The sequence below is a fragment of the Pangasianodon hypophthalmus genome, chromosome 5 (assembly GCF_027358585.1).
Source record: "Pangasianodon hypophthalmus isolate fPanHyp1 chromosome 5, fPanHyp1.pri, whole genome shotgun sequence".
Lineage (NCBI taxonomy): Eukaryota > Metazoa > Chordata > Actinopteri > Siluriformes > Pangasiidae > Pangasianodon > Pangasianodon hypophthalmus.
The window spans coordinates 2,129,718-2,153,552 of NC_069714.1; the positions used below are offsets into that span (position 1 = coordinate 2,129,718).

Consider the following 23,835-nt stretch of genomic DNA (forward strand, 5'->3'; position numbering starts at 1 on the left):
CCTATGATATTATGGGACGCTTTCTTTACAATTATGTATTACACTACCAATAAAAATGTTTTACCTCTGCAAAGAGGTAATAGTCCAGAGAATGGACTTTCTGTCTGACAGATGTATGATAAACGATCCAACACCGTGTTATCCTTTTATCTGTGTATGACTATTTTATCTCTCATAGGGTGAGCCTGGAGAAGATGGTAGGAAAGGAAGTGCAGGAGAACCAGGGAGACGGGTATGTTTTCTCTGTCTCAAGATTATGAGCTTTTATGCTGATTGACTGTCCTGCTCTGAGGTCTAGTAACCAAAATTAATCACAGTGCTTGTAAAGCTTGCTTTGTTCTGTTATTCCTCATTTTTCTTCTTCTTCTTCTTTATTATTATTATTATTATTATTATTATTATTATTATTATTACCAAAAGATTTTTTATTTCTGACTGAAAAGATCTTTGCAAAGTCAAATAATTAGCAAAATAATAATTATTATTATTATATTAACCCTTTTGAGAATTTAGCTCAACTTACAGACATACAGGTCTTGTTTGTTACTTTCTGGACAGTTTTTTTTTTAAATAAAATATAAAGGAATTATCCAATATGTTCTAAATTTATCAAATGAGGATTAATACTCTCTAATTGTACACTCCTTTTTTTTTCAGGGTATTGATGGTAGAAGGGGGCCACCTGGGCAAGCTGTGAGTAAATTTAAGCATGTGTTTTGTTGCTTTTATTAATAAACATTTCCATATATGATATGTTGATGGTGAACAGATTTTACAAGATTTTACAGTTTTACAGTTATACTTTTCCATGTTTTAGGGTCCTCCTGGAAGGCCTGGAGCAGATGGTCTTGCAGGGGAGCATGGAATTGGAGGGTCGAGAGTGAGTTTTTGTTTGCCACTTCAGCTGGAGCTAGGGTTAGGTATTTGCAGATTATTCCTATACCTCTTGAGTTTCCTTCAGGTTCTCCAGTTTCCTCCCACTGCAGATGTGTTTAAATCTCATTAGCTGTGAAGAAGGATTTTTGCAATGTTTGAGATGTGAAGTGTTGTACTGCAAGTAGGAATGAGACTCTGTTGTTTTGTAATGTATGCTAGTGAAATTCCCAAAGAGGGATTCCCTAAGAACGTCATAGATTGTGCCCGTAGCCTGTGTTAGCACTATTGAGTGCGAGAGAGCAGATGCAGTGACCTCTACACACTTATCATCCCACTAAAAAAAAAAAACAGAGAATTCAAGAGGAGACTGGCTGATTGTTTTGTAAAACACCTTCATACCATCAGAATGAAGGATTTCGCCTTTCCAGTGGCAAGACACTTCAACAGCGATAGGCATAACGTTAATGACATCTCAGTAGTTGACAGTAATAAGACCTATGTGTGTATGTTTCTTTATGGCAGGGTCCCAGTGGACCAGGTGGCACACCAGGAATCAAGGGAGACGATGGTAATCCAGGACCAAGGGTAGGGGCCTGACATTTGTACTACATATGTAATATGTATGTCTGTATTTTGGCCATCAAATGTAAGTGTAGTAGACAACAATGAAAAAGAAGGTCAAGCCTTGAGGGGAACCAGACTCAAAACGGAAACTATTCTCTTCCGGGTGATACCAGATATTGGAAATGCCTCTCATAATTTGTATGTGGAATAGTAGCTTATATGTTAATGTAACACTATACATTAATCCCAGTAAAGCAGGGCAGTGGGCTTTAAGCACCTATAATAAAAAAAAAATAGTAGGTAACTTCCTTCTTGCACTCCCTCCTCTTATGATTTATCGAGGCTGATAGTAATCGCTGAATTTGTGACTGCACTGCTGTTTAACGCCCATGAATAGCTAGTGCTTTTTTTGTAAACATAGCAAAGACATTAACAGCTAATGAGACAGCAGGTGTTTTTCAAACATGAGTTAGTTAAGTTACAGATGAAGCAATTTTGTGAACGTATTGCCTGCTGAGTCACATTCTTTCAGAGGTGTACAAATCCATGTCAAGTCTCAGGTTTTTAGTCCTATACTTTAGTTAACACTTTAACTGTTATCTATAAGCATTTGTTTTGCACATTTATACAGCAGTTAGATCCGGTCCACTAATTTGATTGGATGAGCAGCGTTCCAAGAGTGCTTATATTTCTTATAACCACACTGGGACATTTCACTGTTTGTATCACTCACAACTTCTGATTTAATATATGAAAGCTCATCAAATGAAGATGAAAAGGAAGAAGGAACGCCAGTTTCACCGGATGTACCTTTAACGGGAACATACAAATCACTGTGAGCTAGCTAGCCAGTTAGCTGACGGGCTGTCAGGGAGTGCGGCTTCTTCGGGATCTGTTTCCTTCTGTGGAGCAAAAATGAACAAATTTTTTGGCCATATTGTGTCCTAAATGTCAGTTACTCGAAATTAATTTCTTATTTAGAAAAGTGGTGTATAAAAGGAATATCGCTCTCACAATTGTGCTGTTATACTGAATATCAGCGTGGCTGTGATTACCTGAAGCCGAGTGTTGTTCAGTATAACTGGGCTCTTGCTCTTGCGATGTTACTTAAAAGTACAACACTTTGCACTGCAGTGCTCATTGTAGTGGGTATAGACTATCCCTATTAAATGTCAGAAACTGTATGCGCTAAATGAGAAGATGACACTTATTTGCACAAATGTAACAAAAACAAACATATCATAATTTCATTTGCTCGATATCTGGCTAGAAACATAACATGGTTGCTATCCAAACTGACCAACATTTCTGGGTATTATTTAATTTGTCATACACTTTGTCACCTTGCTGACCTTTATTGTGATGCTGCATTTATTGCACATAGCACTTTGGCTATATTCATCACACTGAAAGTTTTTGTAACTAACCTTTACATTAACTTTGTAGTTGAAGCAACACGATTTCCAGGTTTGAAACAAAAACATCCAACAAACTTTTCTGTTTTTCACTTGAATTTTTTTGGTTGCTGTATCACATTAAAGGTGGGAAAAAAGATCTGACATGAATGATCTTGGTTTCATTTTTTACATCACACAAAGCCGCAATTTTATCAGTGTGTGAAAATTTTTTATATCTAATATATCTGCTCTTATCTATAAATATCTGCTCTTATCTCATGAATATTCATTCATTGTCAAATGTCTTTAGGGCCCTGGAGGAGCCCCAGGACCACCTGGGGAAAAGGGCCGACGAGGTGTTGTTGGTCGGAAGGTATGTCACATAGCTGACGATGTGAAATCTTGTGATGGTTGTTAGATTCCTGATGCTTCATATGACTGTATTTGATCTAATAAAATACCTAATGCTCTCATCCTGTGAATGTTTGGTATTTAGTGGAACAGAAAGCTGAATGAAACTCTTATTCATCATCCCAAAGCATTCACTGTATACTTGTTTGTGTAACTATGCTCTCTAACTTGTTTGTAGGGTGAACCTGGAGACCCAGGACCTAAGGGTTCTACAGGACCACCTGGACCCCGAGGAGAACCTGTAAGTCTGACTTGCCTCAGGTTTCTATTTAAAACTTTTACCATGTTCAGACAATTAAACATTCAAATAAATATAATTGATAGCCAACATTATAGCAGTCATGTTTGTTTAATTTAGTAAAGAATGGGTGGAAACAATTACATAACACTGTGTGGAGAGGTACACACTATTTGTACTCTAATTGCGAAAGAGTTGTATGATGTGACATCGTCTCTTTATTAAAATACATGTCTCACAGCACAGTACCTTATGCAAGATGTCTCTTAACAGGGAGAAGATGGGCGAGATGGCTTTGGAATACCTGGTCCTAAAGGAAACAAGGTCAGTTTTGTCTGTTTTGTTTTTGGACACTAATAATTGTATCTGATTTTCTATAACAAGAAGCTAAAGTCTAGAGTTTAACATGTGATATTTACCTGAGAAATGCTGATATTAGAATTAAAGGGTGGCGGGGCAATATATCATTAAAGGTACTACATTTTTGTGTTTGTATATTTGTGTATAATTATATCAAATACAGTAAATCACATATAATGCATGAAACACTATTGATAATTAAACATTAATGATAAATCTGAAATGTTAACAATTGTCTATTGCAGGGTGATGAAGGTTTCCCTGGATATCCGGGTCCAAAGGTAAGATCAGGTCATAGCAACCAAGCCATAAAGGTGTCTTTGCATTGTTGCGTACATCAGCAAATGTCTTTAAAATATAACAAAAAGATTAAAAACTGGTGTTTTTTTTTCTTTGTTCACAGGGGGCAGCTGGTGAGCCTGGAACCAGTGGGGGACCTGGACCCAAAGGAAACAGTGGCCAGAGAGTGAGCTATAATATATATATATATATATATATATTTTTTTTTTTTTATCCATGCTGTATATGTAACTGATTGTGATTGTGCAATTTATTTGCTAGGGTGCTGCAGGTGGTGTTGGTGAGCCTGGACAGAAGGGAGAGGTTGGCTATCCTGGATCTTATGTAAGTATTATCCTTTAAATCAGTGGATTTTATCAGCAGTAAGCAAATCCGCTCATACACTCTAAACAGGATGTTTTTAAATTCATGCTGATACTGTGTGGGAGGAAAAAAATAACAAATTAGCACTCATGTGCTGTCTCTATGCTATGAAAGACAAGAAAAATATTTTGGCATTTGACCAGTGCCAGACCAGTTTAAACAGCCCCAAAACAGACAAGTCTTCTCCTCAGCTACATCAAACTGTTGGAAAGTAATGTTTTTGTTCACACAGGGCCTAAAGGGACCCAGAGGACCAGACATATCAGTAAGGACATGTTCTTATTGCAATTAATTGTTTTAATGGTGGGGAAAAAAAAGGGAATTCTATGCTAACCTACCACATCCTTTTTTTTATAGACTTGTGCCTTGGTCAAGAAAATCAGAGATAATTGTCGTATGTATTGGTTTACAGTATGATATTCAAGGGTTGTTTTATTGTTGTATAAAAAATTAAACTGACTGTAAATCATTGATGTTTTTATGGTTATTTTCTCTTGTAGCATGCTGTTATGGTAAGTGAACCATTCTCTTGTTTAAATATATAACAGGAACTGGTTTATTAATCTTTATAGCTTAAAGATTGTCATGTCACTATCTTGTCATGTCACTATCTGTACTTCAGGAGCTCAAGAATGTCCTCTGTATCCCACCGAGCTGGCCTTTGCCCTGGATGTATCGACTGGTGTATCAAGGAATAGTTTTGACAGTATGAAGGACATTATACTCCAAATGGTGAATGACATTACCATCACTGAGAGCAACTGTCCACGAGGAGCTCGGGTGGCCCTGACACTCTACAGCAGTGAGGTAACCACTGACATACGTTTTGCTGATGCCTTGAAAAAACGGGCATTGGTGGAACGGATACAAGGCTTGCAGTCTCTGAGGACAAATAAGAAGCGCAACTTGGAAACAGCCATGAACTTTGTGGTCCAAAACACCTTTAAGAGGGTGCGTAGTGGCTTCTTGGTACGCAAGGTGGCTTTATTCTTTGTGAATGACCCTGTGAACCTAACAACAGAGTTCACCAATGCTGCTTTGCGACTCAATGATGTTGGAATCACTGCTGTCTTCCTCATGCCTCGTCAACCACAGAGATTCCTGCAGGTGGGGGCAGTAGAACCAAGAACTCAAATGAGACCATGCAAATAAATCTGTTTAAAACAAATTACAGTGCACAGCTAGAAAAGATATTGTTAAGCTTAGTTGCAGAATACTTTCAGACGTAGCTTTCTTTTCACTCTCTCATTTTTGTCTCTTTCAGGTAAATAACACTATATTAGCCTATTTCAAGGACCTACCCTCTCCAAGGAGTGCAAATTACAACACAATTATTAAGGAAATAATTGACTGCCACATCTGCCTAGGTAAGACCATGCCTTATACACTGTAGTTCAACATTAAAATCATCCACCTTATATGCAAACAGGAACATATAGCAACATGTGATGGAAATGACTGTTGCTGAAAAAAAATTGTTTTGTTTTTTTTCTGCAGACATCTGCACTCCTAATCCGCTGTGTGATTTTAAGCCTTCCTTGATCAGTAGGGAAAGACGGGCCTCCACCACAGACTTAGATGTTGATATGGCTTTCATCATTGATAGCTCTGAAAGCACCTGGCCAAGTGTCTTTGCAGAAATTAAACATTATATTGCTCATATGGTGAATCAGCTGGAGATCTCAGTGGAACCAGCCACAAGTGCCCATCATGCTAGAGTTGCATTGGTTCAGCATTGCCCATATGAGTATTTGTACAATGATAGCAGTATTCCTATTAGCATGGCATTTGGCCTGACAGACCACAAGTCAGTTGACGATATCCAGAGCTTCTTACTGGACAAGGTGCACCAACTAGAAGGGAGTCGTGCTCTGGCGGCAGCTCTGGAGAGTACGGTGGAGCATGTATTTGAGAAAGCACCACAGCCACGCCAGATGAAGGTGCTCATTCTGCTTGTGACTGGGCCAGTGGAAGAGAATGAAGAGAAGCTGCTGAAGGCTGCCATTGATGTCAAATGCAAAGGTTATTTCATTGTGGTGATAGGAGTGGGTAAGAAGCTCAGTGCTGGAGATGCTCGTATCCTGGCCCAGGTGGCTAGCGAACCTTCAGATGTATTCTACAAGACTGTAGATGGACCTCTAGGCTTCTATGATGACCACCTTCAGAGGTTTGCCCAACTACTGCCCAAGTACCTTAGTTGTAAGTATAACTCTTTAACAAAATAATATGAGTTAATCAGTAGTCATATGTTTTTTTACTTATGTTTATTTTCTTTGTTTTTGAAACAAACAATGCAGTGAAGAATGCCTTCTACATGTCCGCTGAAGTCTCAAAGCACTGCCCATGGTACCAAAGTGACCAACCAAGCAGGTCACAAAACACTTACAAGTAAGCCTTCTGATATTACTCCTTACACAAATAGTACCTCATGCCCATAATATTCAGAATTATTTATTATTAACATTTTATTCTGCAGAATCCTTATTTTCTACTATTATACAACATTTTATTCTAGGAACAACAATGAACACCATGAGCAGGAACAGAAGGAAGATAAGGAACTAAAGCTTAAAGGTTTGGGCATTTTGAAATGAATATATAGTTACTGATGGTCGTGTAATGATGGCTATATAATATTACATCTGAACTGTGCCCTGAACTGTCTTGATCAATAGCTTAATAATAATGCAGCCAATACATCACTACTAACAAGGCCTGAACTAGAGAAAGATAAACTATTAATCAAAAAAAAAATGTCTGTCTGTGTGTGTGTTGCCAGATGTAAATGCTGAGGACCCGCACCTAGTCAATGTTACCTCCAAAAGTTTCACTTTGTTGTGGGTAAATGATGATCCAAAAGCAACCCATGAGGTTACTGTGACCCACCTCCGGGACCATCGCATAATACTTAAGAGGAACGTGACTGGTCCCCATCTTACACTCCAAGATCTGGAACCCAGTCAAACCTATCATGTTGCAGTCATTGGTCATAGTCTTAAAGAAAAGGTTACCAACACCTACAAAGGCATAATTACCACAAGTAAGCTTATGATATCCACTGCTGCTCCTATTTTCAATACTATTGTGACTGTTAAAATTTACATCTGTTGTCAAGGTGACTTGACATTTGATTCATGTGGATTACAAATGTAATTTTTTTGAAGATTACAAAATAAAATGTTATGAATTTGCTATAGTTTTTAGGAAAAATAGCATATTTTCTAAGCTAGAAACAACATATTTTGTAAGCTAAAAAGGCTAAAAATATTTTTCTACTTCACCAGAAGCAGAGGATCCTGCGTTTGTTGCCAAAGGTGAGGTGACAGAGGTAGTGGCAACGCCACCACTGAGTAAACCAGAAACTGGTGAGTAAATTCAGCTTCATGGTCATTGTTAGCTTTTTGGCCAGTTGACTGGCTCAGCAAGATGTAATAGGTCAGCCTATAGTGATATACCGTTCTTTATCTACATGTCAAAACAAACCAAGATTTTTATATTGCTATATTTACTAATATTAAATAAGCTCATGGCTTAAAATCTTACAACTAAATTCAACTTTATTAAAAATTTATTCAATAGATAAGTCCACCAGGGCAAAATTTATATAAAATCTCATTGCAATTGAATAGCTGTCAGTACAAAAAATAGTGTTGTTTCCTAATTTTTCATAAGCTTAATGTCTAAAGTTGGACATCATTTGAACCCAGTTAAATTAAAGTGAATTGGATATCAGGTTGTTTCCTGATTTCCAATTTTAAATGTCAAATCAGATACTGTGGTATTCGTGGTTACATAATTAACAAACTCAACATTGCCATTCGCAAATCTTCCTGGACAATTTTTATGAATTCTACACTAGATTTTCTTCACTAACTTTTTAGTAACCAAAACAAATATCTTTACAAATCATTATTCACATTTTAAATATGGTGACAGCATGTGTAGCACATTTTGTAAAGTAGCGGCCACAGAAATAAAATGTAATTAATGTATAGTGCTTGGAACAAGTTACAGGCTAGAAACAAGCTGTGTGTAGTTTGTTAGTAAACATACAGTTGCAAGAAAAAGTTTGTGAACCCTTTGGAATTACAAGGGTTTTTGCATTTTGCATAAAATGTAGTCTGATCTTCATCTAAGTCACAATTATAGATGCAATTTGACTAAACCATAACACATACAGTACTAGTTTTCAGATCTTTATTGAGCATACTGAGTAATCATTCACAATGCAGGCTGGAAAAAGTAAGTGAACCTCTGTGCTAACAAGTCCAATAGTTAATTGGAGTCCGGTGTTTCAATTAAGGAGATAATATTGGAAGTGTGGGTTGCACAGGTGCTTTGCTCTTTAAATAAAGACACACAAAGTCTGGTTACTGACAAATCTGTTCTTCTCAAGAACAGTTGATTATTGTGAACCATGCCTCAATCCCATCAGCTTTCACAGGATCTTAGAAGAAGCATTATATCAGAAAAATACTGAACAAGAATGGTGTTAATGGAAGGACAGCATGAAGAGTCACTGGATACCACTGCTGTGGTAAAAAAAACATTGTGGCATGTATCATGTTTGCCCAAAACCACCTGGATGTTCCACAAAAAACAGAGTTTTGGCAAAACTCTTTGGCAAAAATGCACAATGCTACACTATATGGCCAAAAGTGTGCGGACGCCTGACCATAACATTCATACAGCATGCGCTCGTTGAACATCCCATTCCAGATTTAGTCCCAATTTGCTGTTATCCTCCACTCCTCTGGGAAGGCTTTCCACTACATTTTGGAGTGTGACTGTGGGGATTTGCCCATTGAGCCACAAGAACATTAGTGAGATCAGGCACTGATGTTGGGTGAGGAGGTCTGGGGTGCAGTCAATGTTCCAGTTCATCCCAAAGGTGTTCAGTGGGGTTAAGGTCAGGGCTCTGTACAGGCCACTCGAGGTCTTCCACTCCATCCTTGGCAAAACATGTCTTCATGTGATAATGACCATGTGCACAGGGGCACCGATTTGTGCCCCTTAAGTCCAGTGAAGGGAAATTGTAAAATTATAGCCTACATAGACATATATACAATTGTGTGCTTCCAAATTTGTGGCACCAGTTTGGGAAAGAACCACATATGAGTGTGATGGTCAGGTGTCCACAAACTTTTGGCCATATAGTGTATGTTTGGAGGAACACCAAAACCTCATCCCAACTGTGAAGCATGGTGCAATGAGCGTCATGGTTTGGAGCTGATTTGCTGCCTCAAGACCTATACACATTGCAATCATTGAGAGAACAATGAATTCAAAACTGTATCAAGACATTTTACAGGAGAATATCAGGGCAACAGTCCATGACCTCAAGCTTAAGAGAATTTGAGTGATGCAACAAGACAATGACCACACAAGTAAATCAACCAAAGAATGGCTAAAAGATGAAAATTCATGATTTGGTGTGACAAAGTCAGAGTCCTGACCTTAACCCAATTGTGGCATGACCTGAAGAGGGCTGTTCAATCAAGACAGCCCAAAAATATTGATGAACTGAAACAGTTTTTTACAGAGGGCTGGTCGTAAATTCTTCCTCATCGTTATGCCGGTCTTGTAAGCAGCTTTGAAAAGTACTTGAAAAGTACTACTGTTTCTGTGTTATTAGTTTATGCAGACTTTTTATGAATAACCAATGCCAAAACCCTGGTAACTCCATAGGGTTCACAAACTTTTTCTAGCAACTGTAAGATATTGTATTATATTACTGTACATTTTAAATCTTCACTTTAAAAATGTATGTGGGAAAATCTTAGAACTCCAATCACCTGATCTATATAAATCTGATATAATTCTGATATAAATCATGATGTATATTATTGGACATTCACTTTAGTCATTTTAGCTAATGTTATCTGTGCTTTATTTAGGTTATGAGAAACAACCTACTATAATAGCATTTGCTTTTCTTTGCTTTTCCCACTTATTTACTTTTAAAAGATTCACTCTTTTGGTAGTCATCTTGGTCTGAACTAAGAAAGTTTTTTAAGGTTTTCATTTCTTTAATTGCTAAATCATCATGATGATCAGTGACACAAGGGATGACACAAGGGATGACCCAAAAGTGAGAGGGCATTGTTTTTTGATTTATGACAATGTCTGTTGTTAAAAGTACTATATAAATAAAACTGAATTGAATTTGACTGGCATGTAGAGCCAACACAGTTTTTAGGACTGCCCCATGAAATGCAGTACAGTATCACATCCATATAACACTGGTATTCCTGAGCAGTAACAGTTTCTTAATAGTTTCCTTAAAGGTTTATAGGTTCTTGAATGTGATCTCGAATCATGCCTGAAACAAATGAAAAGAATCCTAAGTAGAAATTCATAACAATAAATCAGCATGGTTATTATATAATTAACATTATAGTATTATAAGCATGTAATATATAAGTATATAAGCATTATAATAGCTTTTCATGACTTTCCCACCAGCTGTGTTCTGTGATAGAGGCATTAGGCATACCAGAGCTGTAAGATCATTCTCCATGTGGATCAACGACACATTAGCCTATCACCACTCTAGATTTTTTTTATTTATTTAACTTTGGCCAAAAGAAAGGCTAACATTTCTTAATAGCTTTGAAACTACTAACATTTTACAGCAATAACCTAGAAAAATCTTTTTATTTTTTTTATTTATTTTTTATTTATTTATTTTTTTTTTTGTTACGCTGCATGCTTTGTTGGTCCTGAGAGTTCACAATAAACAAATAAAAAAATGTCTAATTAGTTTCTGATAGTGGGTTTGCTGTATGATGTCCATTGATCACTATAGAAGATTAGAAGTGGATAGAAGATTTTGTTTTGCATTTTTGCAAAATGAAACACAATTATTAATCCCAAGTGATCATGTGGATTGAGATGAGCTGAAAGTCAGCACTCATTCAAACATTCTGATATGCCTTATACAGTCCCCTCTGAATGTATTGCAGCAGTAAGGCCAGTTCTTTGTTTTTTGCTATACACTGAAGACATTTGGGTTTGAGATCAAAAGATGAATATGAAATGAGGACAGAATTTCAGCTTTCATTTCCTGATATGTACATCTAGATGTTACAACTTAGACCAACTTAAACAACTTAGAACATGGCACCTTTGGTGGCAGACCACCCAATCTTTAGGTAAGCAAATGTATCGGAACAGATAGCCTTAAAGTAAATTAAAGTAAAATACACTTAATGTTTGGTTGCGTATACCTTGCTTAAGGCTCAAGGGGGTTCTCCCTTCAGTCTTCTCTTCAGGAGGTGAAATGCTGCTCAATTGGTTTAAGGTCTGGTGATTGACTTGGCCAGTCTGAAACCTTCCACTTTTCCCCCTAATAAAGTCCTTTTGTTTTGCTGTTGTAACAAACATCAAGGATGGCAAGGAGGAGGCGGGAACGTAAACGTAATGTTTAATCATAAACATAACATAAACCACAAACACAAAACACGCGTGCATCTCTCTCCCTTGATGTCTCCAGACGCTCCTTTATCCCTCTCTCTCACATGATTTTGTTCACTTGAAAAATGGGTGGGTTTAAACAAAAGGTGTTTAACATATTTAGATGTATAGATATCAAGAAATGAAAACTGAAATTCGGATCTATCTTTTCATATTCATCTTTTGATCACAAACACAAATGGCCTTGCCATTCCAATACTTTTGGAGGGGACTGCATGTGTATTCCTTTAATGCACAAGTCCATGGAAACAGCTGTTTCACTTTTATTTAATCTCAGAATTATATTTTAAAATTCTATTGTTATTTGTTCCATTCTATGTTTCATGTTTCTCTAATCTGTATGTACAAACATTACCATATGGGTCAGGATTGTTTAGTCAAATAAGACATAAATAAAAATCAATTTTGATCATGAAAATCAGATTTCTTTAGAAATCTCCTTTACTGAACACTTACAGCAAATGTTCAAATACCAAATATAGCAAATACCGTTACACTAAGCTGACACATAGTGAGCATTTCAGCTCATCTAAATGCAAATCATTTTGTCTATTCTAATATTTACCCTTAAACGTTCTTCATTTAGAAAACTCACCTGACATCGCTAACACACTCCTTTTCATAATCTAACACCTCATTTTTTGCATGTTCTAGTTAATGAGCTTGCAGACCCATGCTCACTTGACTTTGACACTGGACTACCATGCAAAGACTATGAGGCTAAGTGGTACTTTGACAAAAAGAATGGATTCTGTACCCAGTTCTGGTATGGAGGTTGTGGAGGCAATGAAAATAGGTTTGAGACTGAGGCACAATGCCTTAAACACTGCATCAATACAGGTAGGTGTTTTTTGCCCCACTGAACCAAGTGCTTGAGAGGCTACCTGGGAAACTTAGCTTAGATTTTGGAGAGCCTTACTTGGAGAGTATACAGTTAAAAGTATATTTGGGTGTGCTGTGAACAGTGAAATTGATGTTGTGCCAAAGCAGCATAGATAGCAAAGATTTACTCAAATTAAAGATACTATTTGTAGTCACTAATAGGGCAACATTGCACTAACACTGCAAAAACTCAAATGGGCCAGTGCAAATGTAAGGGACATTAGGCATAAAAATGATTTCTTCTGGTATTTCCCAAAGCTTTTTAGTGTAGTCAAACTAAAATATTTAAATATGTTTTTTTTCCTGACTCCCACAGTGGACCAGCAGCCACAGCAGAGTGTTGACAAGATCAAATCAGAGGACCCTCCAGCTCCGGGTTAGTCTGCCTCTGCCAGTTACAATGATCATAAGCAATGACATGTTTTTTTTTTTCTCTGTTTTTTTTTATTTATATTGTACAATTCCATTGTGGACAGTCTTTTCCCTATGGTTAGGAGCTCACTGCATATTTAAACTGTAATTGGTTAATCATTACTTCAAACATACACATGCCAACATATATAAAGTGCATAAACCTCATCTTGTTCTGAAGTGTCTTCCTAACCTACTATAATATTTAGCTTACTTCCAGTCAAGTAGGTGATTCATTAAATGTATGCAATATAATTAATTCCCTAACTAAAGTAACATTATTAGAGTTTCCTCGTGCTAGAGGAGCTGCAGGAGTAGTGTTATGACAGCAAGTTTCAACCTTTCATTTTGCCAACAGGCATCAAAAGAGTAGAACGTTTTGGAAAGCCAGTGATGGCAATGTGCATTCACACAGGAGAAGGTTTTACTTCTGTGTGTTTACTGTGTGTGGCATGTAAAAAAAAAAAATAATCAAAAGGAAACATTATACATACGTTTATGATGTCACACTGCTTATATAATAATGGGCTTTGAAATGAAAAGCAAAGGTGTTAAAAACTATAGGCTTATGTATGAACCTTGACATCTATGATGAGCTACATGTCTACATGGAAAAATCACAACTTTTTTTTTCTCTAAAATGTTTCTAAAACATTACCTAGCCTGTTTTTGTAACTTACATTCATAATGGAAATTCTAATGCTTAGTGCAAGTCATTTGTCCTTTGTCTGCATGCATGTGTAATTTATTATTATTATTATTATTATTATTATTATTATTTGGTCAATCTGAGTTTTCAGTTTTTATATGCAGTTTAAAGTTGTGCTATGTCTCATTTCATGATTCACTTAGTGTCTATGGAAAAGGCACAGAAACAATTTTGGAACCTCCATGCATTTCCATACCTAACAATAAGCTCTCTATGCTCTCATTCACCACTTAAATCTCTTTATTGCTTATGGAAAATATAACGCCTGCTCACTGAAAAGACGTTCTTAGGGGATGGGGATGAGGTATTATAAAATGATTAAATATTTTTTGTTCAAAAGTTTTTTTTTTTCGAGAACGTTTCAGGAGTGGTATGAATTAAAAATCAGTAAATTTAGTTTGAGGAGGAGTAGAAGGGAAAAATTCAGATGTCATCTCCCCACAATAATTTCCAGTTCTCCTTTTCCCCGAAATAGTTAGTGATTTACCGTACGTGTCCAAAAATTCAACCCTGTTTACTAAGCCATGAAGCTAATCCTAAAATCATTTTCTGTATCCCTAGTTATTCGGCACAACATTTATCATGACATTGCAATAAAACTGCATGTGAACGTGTCTGTAGTTTGACGAGGCTAGCAGGTATGCATGTCCTGACCCCATTCCCCCATTTTGTGGCCCATTTTTGTGTGAATGTCTTAAAGTTATCAGTATTGGTATTTCTCACTAGTCTGCTGCTCTCTTCAAACAGCTGCCCAGTTTTCAGTGGTGGACATCTGTAAGCTTCCCAAAGAGGAAGGCACCTGCGCCAAGTTTGTACTTAAATGGCATTATGACTCCATCGGCAAGGGATGTACACGATTCTGGTATGGAGGCTGCGGTGGCAACCTGAATCGTTTTGACACACAAAAGGAGTGTGAGAAAGCATGTGGAACAGCAGGTGAGACATAAATGACTACCAGAATTGTGTGAAATACTTGAATGCTAAATACACTTGATCATATGTTCATTTATTTGCAATATCAAGAAAGTAACACCTCTCAATCACTTAGTTACATTTTCTGAAACACTAACCTCATTCTCAAGATTCTAAGTGCAGTTCCTAAAACAGGAAAAGCATTTCTCATAACACCACTCCATTTGTGCCAGACAACCTGGTATACAGTATTGGTGCAGATCTCAGGGGAAATATTTAAATGCCTTGCCTTCCCCTTGTTTGGTCCTCTGTCCTCTTGCACTGCAAAAAATGACATCTTAGCAAATTAAAATATCTTAAATATAGTCAAATTTGTCTTGTATTTCCTATTAAAAGATTACAATAAACCAGATATGATTATTAATCCTATTTCTAGTCATTTTTACTAATTTCAAGATTCAGATTCTACTAGTAATTTCAAGATTAATTCTATTGGCAGATCATTTTGGTAAAAATGTCTGGTCTTAATGTCTTAAAATATTTGGTTTATTTTAAGTTTATAATAGGACATACAAGATAGATTCCCTAACTAAAGTAACATTATTAGAGTTTATTCAAGATATTTTCACAATCATTTTTTGCAGTGTGCCATCCAAAACTTGTCCCTCATTCTTGTGCCTTTCTGACACCTATCTCTTGCTCCATTATCACAGTGCTCTTAGCAAAACACTTATACCGTATGTGCCTATGGCGTTACTATAACGGTTTAGTATATTCCTGTGAAGTGCGGGATTTACATCAGGTGTGTACTTTTACTTTTTTAGTTTCAGAAATTTACTGACAAAGGTTCTCATACTGAAATCACACATTGCACTGGCCTCTTCTGCAAATACTGCTTTCACTGATTTAAGCATTTAAGCTAATTAAAAGTACACTCTTTTTTGACCAGCATGTCATAGTTAAATAAGAATTGTACCTCTGCAATGATTAGTGATTAGTGCTTTGCAAAATGTGCTTTAGCTTTCAGATTTTGTAAGAAAACAAGGAAAATTGAAACAGTGCTGTGACCAGTTGCATTAACATTATGTAGTTTTAAATCACTATTTTGAGAATGTTGTTAACATTTTGAGAAATCTATAGAAAAGACTTGTTGTTGTTAAAACAATGTACAAGCAAATGATGAAAAAAAGAAAAAGATGATCAAAAAAGAGAAATTTGGGTCAAATATTACTATTCATGGTTCATAACCCGACTTTATGTTAACATTTGTTTAACCTATTTGGACAATCAACAGTCAAATATATGTTTTACTTTTTTTTTTCAAGCAACTGCCCCTTTAGAGATGTCTTTCCATAAACTGCCACTTACACTGATTAATTTGGCCATGTGTGCAATTTGGTCACTGAACATAAATTTCCACTCTTGTGTAGCAAACACAGAGCCTTGTATAGTGTAATTAATGCTACACAGCAGCACATTTTTCTGTTTACCCTGGATGTGATGCAAGTTGGACAAAATGAGTCAGTTAGGAAGGCTGTGTGAGTGTTTCCAGGTTGGCAGGACATTTGCACATGCACACGTTTTCTGTGAAAAATACTGTGCAACAATGGAGATTTATCATTTCACAATTTTATAGACAATGGCAAGTCACATATATTTGGACTGGCAAGAGAAACAGTTTGTTTACTGCACCCATTTTAAAGCTGATTACTATTATTATTATTATTTGGAGTCAGGGTATTGGATAAATTTTGAACCATTGCAAATTGGGAACTGCAAATTCAATATATGTCCATGGAAAACATGGATACACTTAATAAGGGTTCTAATTAAATGTAAATGGTGCACATTAGTATGCAGACATCACATAGTGAAGTTTGTCTCAATTTTTCTTGAGTGCTATCAGCTTGAGGGAGGAGTGGTCCAGCTCCACTGTGTCACATATGCCATGCTGAAATTTATATTTTGGGCTGCAAATATTAAAAAAAAAACAACAACTCTGAAATGCTATTTGAGGCCAATGTTAAACATGACACTATCAGTTCATTAATAGTACCCTTTAAAACCCATGAAAGTTTTTTTTCCCTTCTCAAGCAGAGGATATTGGGGAGATAGTATCTGAGATATTGTTTAGCTGGAGGACTTTTCTATTTATAATGGATAAAGTTATGAATTATCTTAAATATATTAGAAATAGTAGGATGAGCTTGATCATAACAAATAATGATGGTCAAAATTATATCACTAAATTAAACCAGATTTGTATTGAATTATGTGATAATTACAACTAGTACCCCTATTAGATATATAATCAATCCTTTTTTTTTACTTTTAAATTATCTCTTGCTTTCATGTTGCATTGTATTAATTAATTTGACAGAAAAGCTACATTTTCTTCTTCAGTCCCCATTTCCTATACCTGATTTCTTTTTTTCTGGGATTAAAGGTAAATGCTTGCATTTAGATGAAGTGGTGTAGATTCTATTGAAAAACTCAGTCTCAGATGTTTCTACTCAAGAAGAATCTGGAAACCTTGGAGGTGTGAACTACATGATTTGAAAATAGACACAACTTGGGATAGGTCAATTACACAATTAGTGCATATAAGTATAGATAAAATGTATTTTGTATTAGTAGAGAAATAAATCTATAAATCTTTGTGCGGAACATTTTTTTTCTTTGTCCTTAAATGAGTTGACAAATATATATAAAATAAAAGAATTACATTGAGTGGATTTTTTTCCCACTCAGGCAATTAGACTAACATCCAAAAAAATTGTATTTAATTGCCTTTAATCTCAAGGGAACTAATTAAATGTAAATGTAAACTGGTGAAAAAGGTCAACTATACAGCTGTCAAAAACCCCAAGAGCTAAGAACTCCATTTAATCTCATATAGAGAGGACTGTGCACAGAATAAGCTATTTTGTATTTTAAAAAGTGAGTAATTAAATCTTCTAAAGCTTTTTTTGAATTAAATCTATTTTTTAAACAAATAATAAAGTGACTCCTATTAAATATCCAATAAGGACTGTTTAATGTGTTAAATTTCTTTGTTAAATGCAATGGTTCAATGTACATATAGTGTCAATGTACATATATTACATAATTACACAATGTACATAATTAAAGCGTCATAATTAAAGAACATAAATGGGAATGATGTTTATTTACACTCAACTGAGAACTACAAGAAGAGGGGTACATATGAGGAGACCACTTCACATTGTATAATTTTACATATAATTAATGTAATGTATGTAAAACACTCATGAGGTCGAAGGTGTCTAAAGGTTTAGTTGTCATTATTTCCACAGTTTTAAAGTTCTCTGTACGAACCAAATGCAAGAATTTAATTTGGTATGCACTTATATTTGTATACAATATGTTACATGAGCAAACTTTTTTTTTTTTTCTTCAACAGTCGCTGTTAAGCAGGCACCTGTCATTGCTGCAGTGAGAACATAAAGGGACACTGATGATTCAAGGTTCACCTCTGAGGAAAAATTATGAAAACCAAGTTGCCTGCACTGGATTCTGCCAGAGGAAACCTTTAACATAGTCATTTTTTTTTTCTTTTCTTTTTTTTTTTTAAGAAAAAAAAAAAAAAAGCCAAACAGATCATTGCATGATATTTTTGTACTGGTGCTACAATTTTTGTTTGTTTGTTTGTTGTCCATTTTTCCCCAAATACAGTACAATGTCTAAATAGTTAAATTCCAGGATATTTTGTTATTGCTGTTTTTTCTTTCACATGTATGAACTGCTTGAAGAAAGAAGAAAGCATTTTTTTGCCTAGTTTTTAGTCATTAATGTATGTTTTAACTCACAAAGGCACTCTCAAGTGCCCTCATTATGCTTTCACTGCTTGTTTGCACAAAGCCTTCTTTTGCGTTCTCTGAGTAGATGTTGGAACAACAGATTCATAAAAGATCAAAATGTTCTCATTAAAATGTCACTCTGAATATTATGATTCATGCATTCAACTGAATTTGGCAGTGTCAGAAACTAAATCATAATTAGATAAACACATCTATTTTATAAGGTCACCACTATTAAATACTTTTTAAATACTGGAACAGGTGTGCAAAACAGAAGTAAAAATGATTCAGTGTGCTTGTCAGGCAAGACTTATTTTTGGTGTGTGTGTGTGTGTGTGTGTGTGTGTAAGGTCCAGGTTTTTTTCACCTTTGTGTTTCTCAAAGAAATCAGAAGACATTAATAAATTAGTCTTTATATTATACTTTGGCCTAGCTTGTTTTTCTGACTATGAAGTGCTGATGGCAGGGTCCAAGGAATCTGTGACACAGCTTACCTCAGACAGGATGAGAGTGCATTTTGCCATTACTGTGTATTTGCTGGTCTGTTTAAGAACTGTGGAACAAATCTGTTCCACAGCTTGTGTTGAGCTAGGCTGTTAAAGTAGTGACTCATTTTAAATGGAATGTCCTTTTATGGTTAACACTTGATGGCTCTGGAACTTAGCAAAAAAAAAAAAACAAAAAAAAAAAACGGATGGATGAGAGCCAGATGGAGCTTGCAAGGAGAATAAAATAATATGGAAAAACATATGTCAAATGACATTATTTAACATATATTGTATAGTGTGTTTCCCACTGATTATTCTCTCTTCTAGCATTTTTTTTTCATGACTGGATGATTTGCATGGTTAAAAAAAAATGTTAACCAAACTTGGTCAGGTTGTGGTTTGAGGAGGAGCGATTTGCTGAGTCAAACCAAGCCCACAACCTAGATTTTCTTTTTTCTTCATATGGCCACATGGTTGTCCACACATAATAAAATCATCCAACTGAGTTTTTGGAAAATGTCAGTTTCAGTTCTTTAGTATAGCAAGTCCTCCTCCCTTACCTACAAAGTCTCATTTAGTGATCTCCAAAAGTGTACTAGCCTGGTTTAGATGACACCTTTCAACAATTTGGTGTCAAAATTAAATCTCACATGGCCCCTTTTCTTTATGGTCTCCTATGGTCCTTTCTTGGACCACTGCTCTTTATCATTTACCATTACCTATAGTCATTCCCACCAGTACCATCCATTTTAATCAGATGATACACAAATCCATTTACTACTAAATCCTTCCCTTCTTTTCAGCCTGTCTCATGCATAAGCTGTGTGCTAGACATAATACACGGGGGGGGGGCTACAATCTGAAGCTAAATTACTCATAGATTTCTTACAAAATACTCTTATCTAGCCTACTGTTTTCCCACACTCCCTGTCGTCCCAAGCCAACTGTGAAATATAATCTCTCCAGCAGGTCCTGGGTCTGCCCTGGGGTCTCCTTCCAGTGGGACATGCCTGATACAACTCTAGCAGGAACAAACAACAATCCCAATGGCACCTCTTGATTCAGAGGAGCAGCACCATACACACACAAGGGCAATGTAGCATATCCAGTCCACCTACCTGCATGTTTTTAGACAGTGGGAGTAAACCAGAGAATACACACAACCTACACACTAATGTTAAGTCAGTGTCGAACCAGGAACACTGGAACTGTGAGGCTTCAACACTATCTGCTGCACCACCCTGCCACCCACAAAAAAAGAATAATATAAAAATATAAAAACAGAAAAACAAATAAAGTAGAACACAAGATTTAGATCTTAGTTTAAATAGGTATAGTTAAGGAAAAGTTTCCTATGAAATTAGACGGAATGAGCATATCTCTTGGTAAGCAATGAAAATGTTAGTCAAAAGACTTTTAATGGCTTGAGCTTGAAAAAGGCTTATGGGTACTTCTGAAGCTGTGGCACTTGTGCTTTGACTATGGTATATACCTAAACAAATGTTTAGGTATGAGTTCTGACTATATGATTAGGCTTTTACACAGATGCTGTTGATAAAGAATGCTGTTAATAAGGAATTGAATTTCCTTAAAAAGGAAATCAAATATTGTTTTTTTCCATTTATCCTCTGTAGAATTCTATATTTAGCCTTTGCTATATATCATTATCCTGAGCCAGTCACAGCTAGCTATGAAAAAGAGAGGTACAAATGCATTGTTCATGGAAAAGAGCTTTCCCGCTAGAATTTATTTGACATCCAAAAAAATAAGAAATCTCAAGGCAAATGCTATTACATAAGACTATTTTTCTCCGGCTTTCACCATTATAATCAGAAATTGGTCTTCTTTCTGCAGCGCATCTGTTCACCCGTACTTCCTCTGAATCATGACTCATTGCACAGGCATTTTGGCTTTTCACAGATCCCATAAAGCCTTAAGTACTTTATTTATTTACGGTCTCCAGACAGAGGAGAAATCTACTTTTGATCTCTGACATTTTACACTACTTTAGATTTTAAATTGAATAGTTCTACTACCTTCTACATACTACAGACATTACACATGGCTATAATAGTTTTGCCATCTACATTTATTCCTAACATTTCTCACTCTACACTATATATTTAGTCAGCTATTTAGGGTTATAACATTATATGCAAACTAAATTTAATCTAGAACATCTGTACATCTTATGGGATATTCATGTATTTGTGCTTATAACGGAGAAAGACAAAAGCTTAGCTTATATAACAGGTTGTTCTTTTGCCTGAATTCATTCATTAAAGGCTGTAAAAGAGCATATAAAATGCTACATTAAAAACAGAAATAGATTATTCATAGCTTAATAAATTTACACTTAAATCTTCAACATTTTAAGGAGATATCTCTTGTTTTTGTGCAGGAAGTCACAACATGTGTAGCCATTATTCATCCTCCAAAACTAGACAAAACTAATTAGCTATAAAATCTAATTAGCTATAATCTCATAGTTAAACTATGCAGATTGTGAAGACAACAAAATAAACTAACCAAAACACACTACACAAGAGAATGCAGAATCCAGCCTTTTGAGTGAATGCACATGATTACGCAGTTAAAAAAAAAAAGTTAAAAAAAAACACCATCTGATGTTAGTGTAGTCTGCCATGTCCAATGTGTGTCTTTTTGTTAAGCTGTGGGTTACTGTTGCTCAGTAACCATTAGGCTTGGGAATCAGTCACATGCTATGTTATGGGAACATTCTGCTATTTTGGTAGGGTTTGTTCTTTGTTCAAATGCTACAAACACGTCACTCACAATGTTAGAGCTTTAAAGATATTGTGGTCTTATTTTGGTTTTAAGAACTTAATGTTAACCATGCTTAAAAGCTAGTCAAAGGAGTGGATGCACACAGCTTATGGATAAAATTAGTCTTAGTGACATTGTGAATCCATATAAACAGAGTAATGATCCACATATGTTACCACTGCTTACATCCAGACTTCTTTTCTCATTTGGTGTGTGGCTTATGTGCCTCTTCTTTCAAGCAACCAAAAAATTCGTAGTCACATGAAGCCCATGTACAGGACCTGCATATACTGTATAGTTAAATAATATAGAGCATATTTGTAAGTAAAATATCCTTAAGTAAAATACCACTTCTCAGATGAAAACATCATTGAGACTGGCTGGGATTTTACCTGCAGAAACCGAAGCAACTTCCAGCTTCTATAAAGAAACAAATAACCTCAGGTGACAACAAAAAACACAACAGATTTCAATAGTCATTTATTTTCCAAAATGTAAACCAACATTCAGAAACCAGGTGGGAAAAAATAAGTAAACCCATCCTATTTCCACAATCATTTAGACAGTAATTAGCCAGGTGTTACTAATGAAATGCACAAGATTAGTTAATCATCAAGAAAAGCAGAACTCTTGTCAGTTTGGTGTTCTGCAGTACTCAGGTGTGTCTACATATACACCCATCAGCCATAATATTAAAACCACATGCCTAATAGTGTGTGTAGGTCCTCCTTGTGCCGCCAAAACAGCTCTGACCAGTCAAGGCGTGGACTCCACATGACCTCTGTAGATGTGCTGTGGTATCTGGCACCAAGACATTAGCAGCAGTTCTTTTAAGTCCTGTAAGTTGTGAGGTGGGGCCTCCATGGATTGGACTTGTTTGTCCAGCACGTCCCACAGATGCTCGATTTGATTGAGATCTGGGGTATTTGGAGGCCAAGTCGGCACCTTGAACTCTTTGTCATGTTCCTCAAACCATTCCTGAACAATTTTTGCAGTGTGACAGAGCGCATTATCCTGCTGAAAGAGGCCACTGCCATTAGGGAATACCGTTACCATGAAGGAGTGTACTTGGTCTGAAACAATGTTTAGGAAAGTGGCACGTGTACTCCCCACACACATCAAAGAGCCTTAGATGCCCATGACCCTGTTGCCGGTTCACTGGTTGTCCTTCCTTTGACCACTTTTGGTAGGTACTGACCACTGCATACCGGGAACACCCCACAAGACCTGCCGTTTTCGAGATGCTCTGACCCAGTCATCTAGCCATTACAATTTGGCCCTCGTCAAAGTCACTCAGATCCTTAAGCTTGCCCTTTTTTCCAACACATAAACTTCGAGAACTGACTGTTCACTTGCTGCCTAATGTATCCCACCACTTGACAGGTGCCACTGTGATGAAATAATCAATGTTATTCACCTCACCTGTCAGTGGTTTTAATGTTATGGCTGATCGGTGTAAATAATATTTTAGTATTTAGGGTCCAAGCACTGAAAGTGCGCAGTGCCCCCTTTTACACAGTACATAAACTTGGTGCATATATCGTCCATACTTGTAAGTGTATGTGCCAAACTCAGTAGACATGTTGTTCTCATTGACCCGAACAACTTACACACTGACCATCATTAGCTCCGCCCAACATTAAGTTGCCCATTTTTTAAATAATCCCTTTATTTATTTATTTATTTATTTATCCGAATCGCCTCAAACTTGGTCAGAATAATGTCAATACACAGCTGATGTAAAATTGCGAAATGATTTTTGATATCTTAAATATCAATGGTAATGCCATGGTAATGCATCAAACATTAATATTCTTTCTGGGTGTTTTTGAGGCTCTTA

General features: G+C 36.2%; 1 protein-coding gene across 5 annotated transcripts in view; it reads left to right on the forward strand.

Annotated features, from left to right (window-relative positions):
* col6a3 (collagen, type VI, alpha 3) overlaps positions 1–19,142 on the forward strand; it is a 65,259-nt gene extending 46,117 nt beyond the window's left edge. Inside the window, exons 57-80 of one of the 5 annotated variants that reach the window (XM_053233865.1) lie at positions 179–232; positions 658–693; positions 818–880; positions 1,399–1,461; positions 3,148–3,210; positions 3,427–3,489; positions 3,760–3,810; positions 4,092–4,127; positions 4,250–4,312; positions 4,408–4,470; positions 4,742–4,774; positions 4,867–4,903; positions 5,010–5,021; positions 5,132–5,616; positions 5,774–5,876; positions 6,007–6,708; positions 6,807–6,897; positions 7,025–7,083; positions 7,289–7,549; positions 7,794–7,874; positions 12,640–12,825; positions 13,184–13,243; positions 14,735–14,923; positions 18,324–19,142. In XM_053233865.1, the coding sequence (XP_053089840.1) occupies positions 179–232; positions 658–693; positions 818–880; positions 1,399–1,461; positions 3,148–3,210; positions 3,427–3,489; positions 3,760–3,810; positions 4,092–4,127; positions 4,250–4,312; positions 4,408–4,470; positions 4,742–4,774; positions 4,867–4,903; positions 5,010–5,021; positions 5,132–5,616; positions 5,774–5,876; positions 6,007–6,708; positions 6,807–6,897; positions 7,025–7,083; positions 7,289–7,549; positions 7,794–7,874; positions 12,640–12,825; positions 13,184–13,243; positions 14,735–14,923; positions 18,324–18,367 (2,898 nt within the window). In that variant the 3' untranslated portion in view covers positions 18,368–19,142. The remainder of the gene's footprint in view (positions 1–178; positions 233–657; positions 694–817; positions 881–1,398; positions 1,462–3,147; positions 3,211–3,426; positions 3,490–3,759; positions 3,811–4,091; positions 4,128–4,249; positions 4,313–4,407; positions 4,471–4,741; positions 4,775–4,866; positions 4,904–5,009; positions 5,022–5,131; positions 5,617–5,773; positions 5,877–6,006; positions 6,709–6,806; positions 6,898–7,024; positions 7,084–7,288; positions 7,550–7,793; positions 7,875–12,639; positions 12,826–13,183; positions 13,244–14,734; positions 14,924–18,323) is intronic. The other 4 variants (XM_053233866.1, XM_053233868.1, XM_053233869.1 and 1 more) reach the window with 4 other exon arrangements.
* The last annotated feature ends 4,693 nt before the right edge of the window (positions 19,143–23,835 follow it).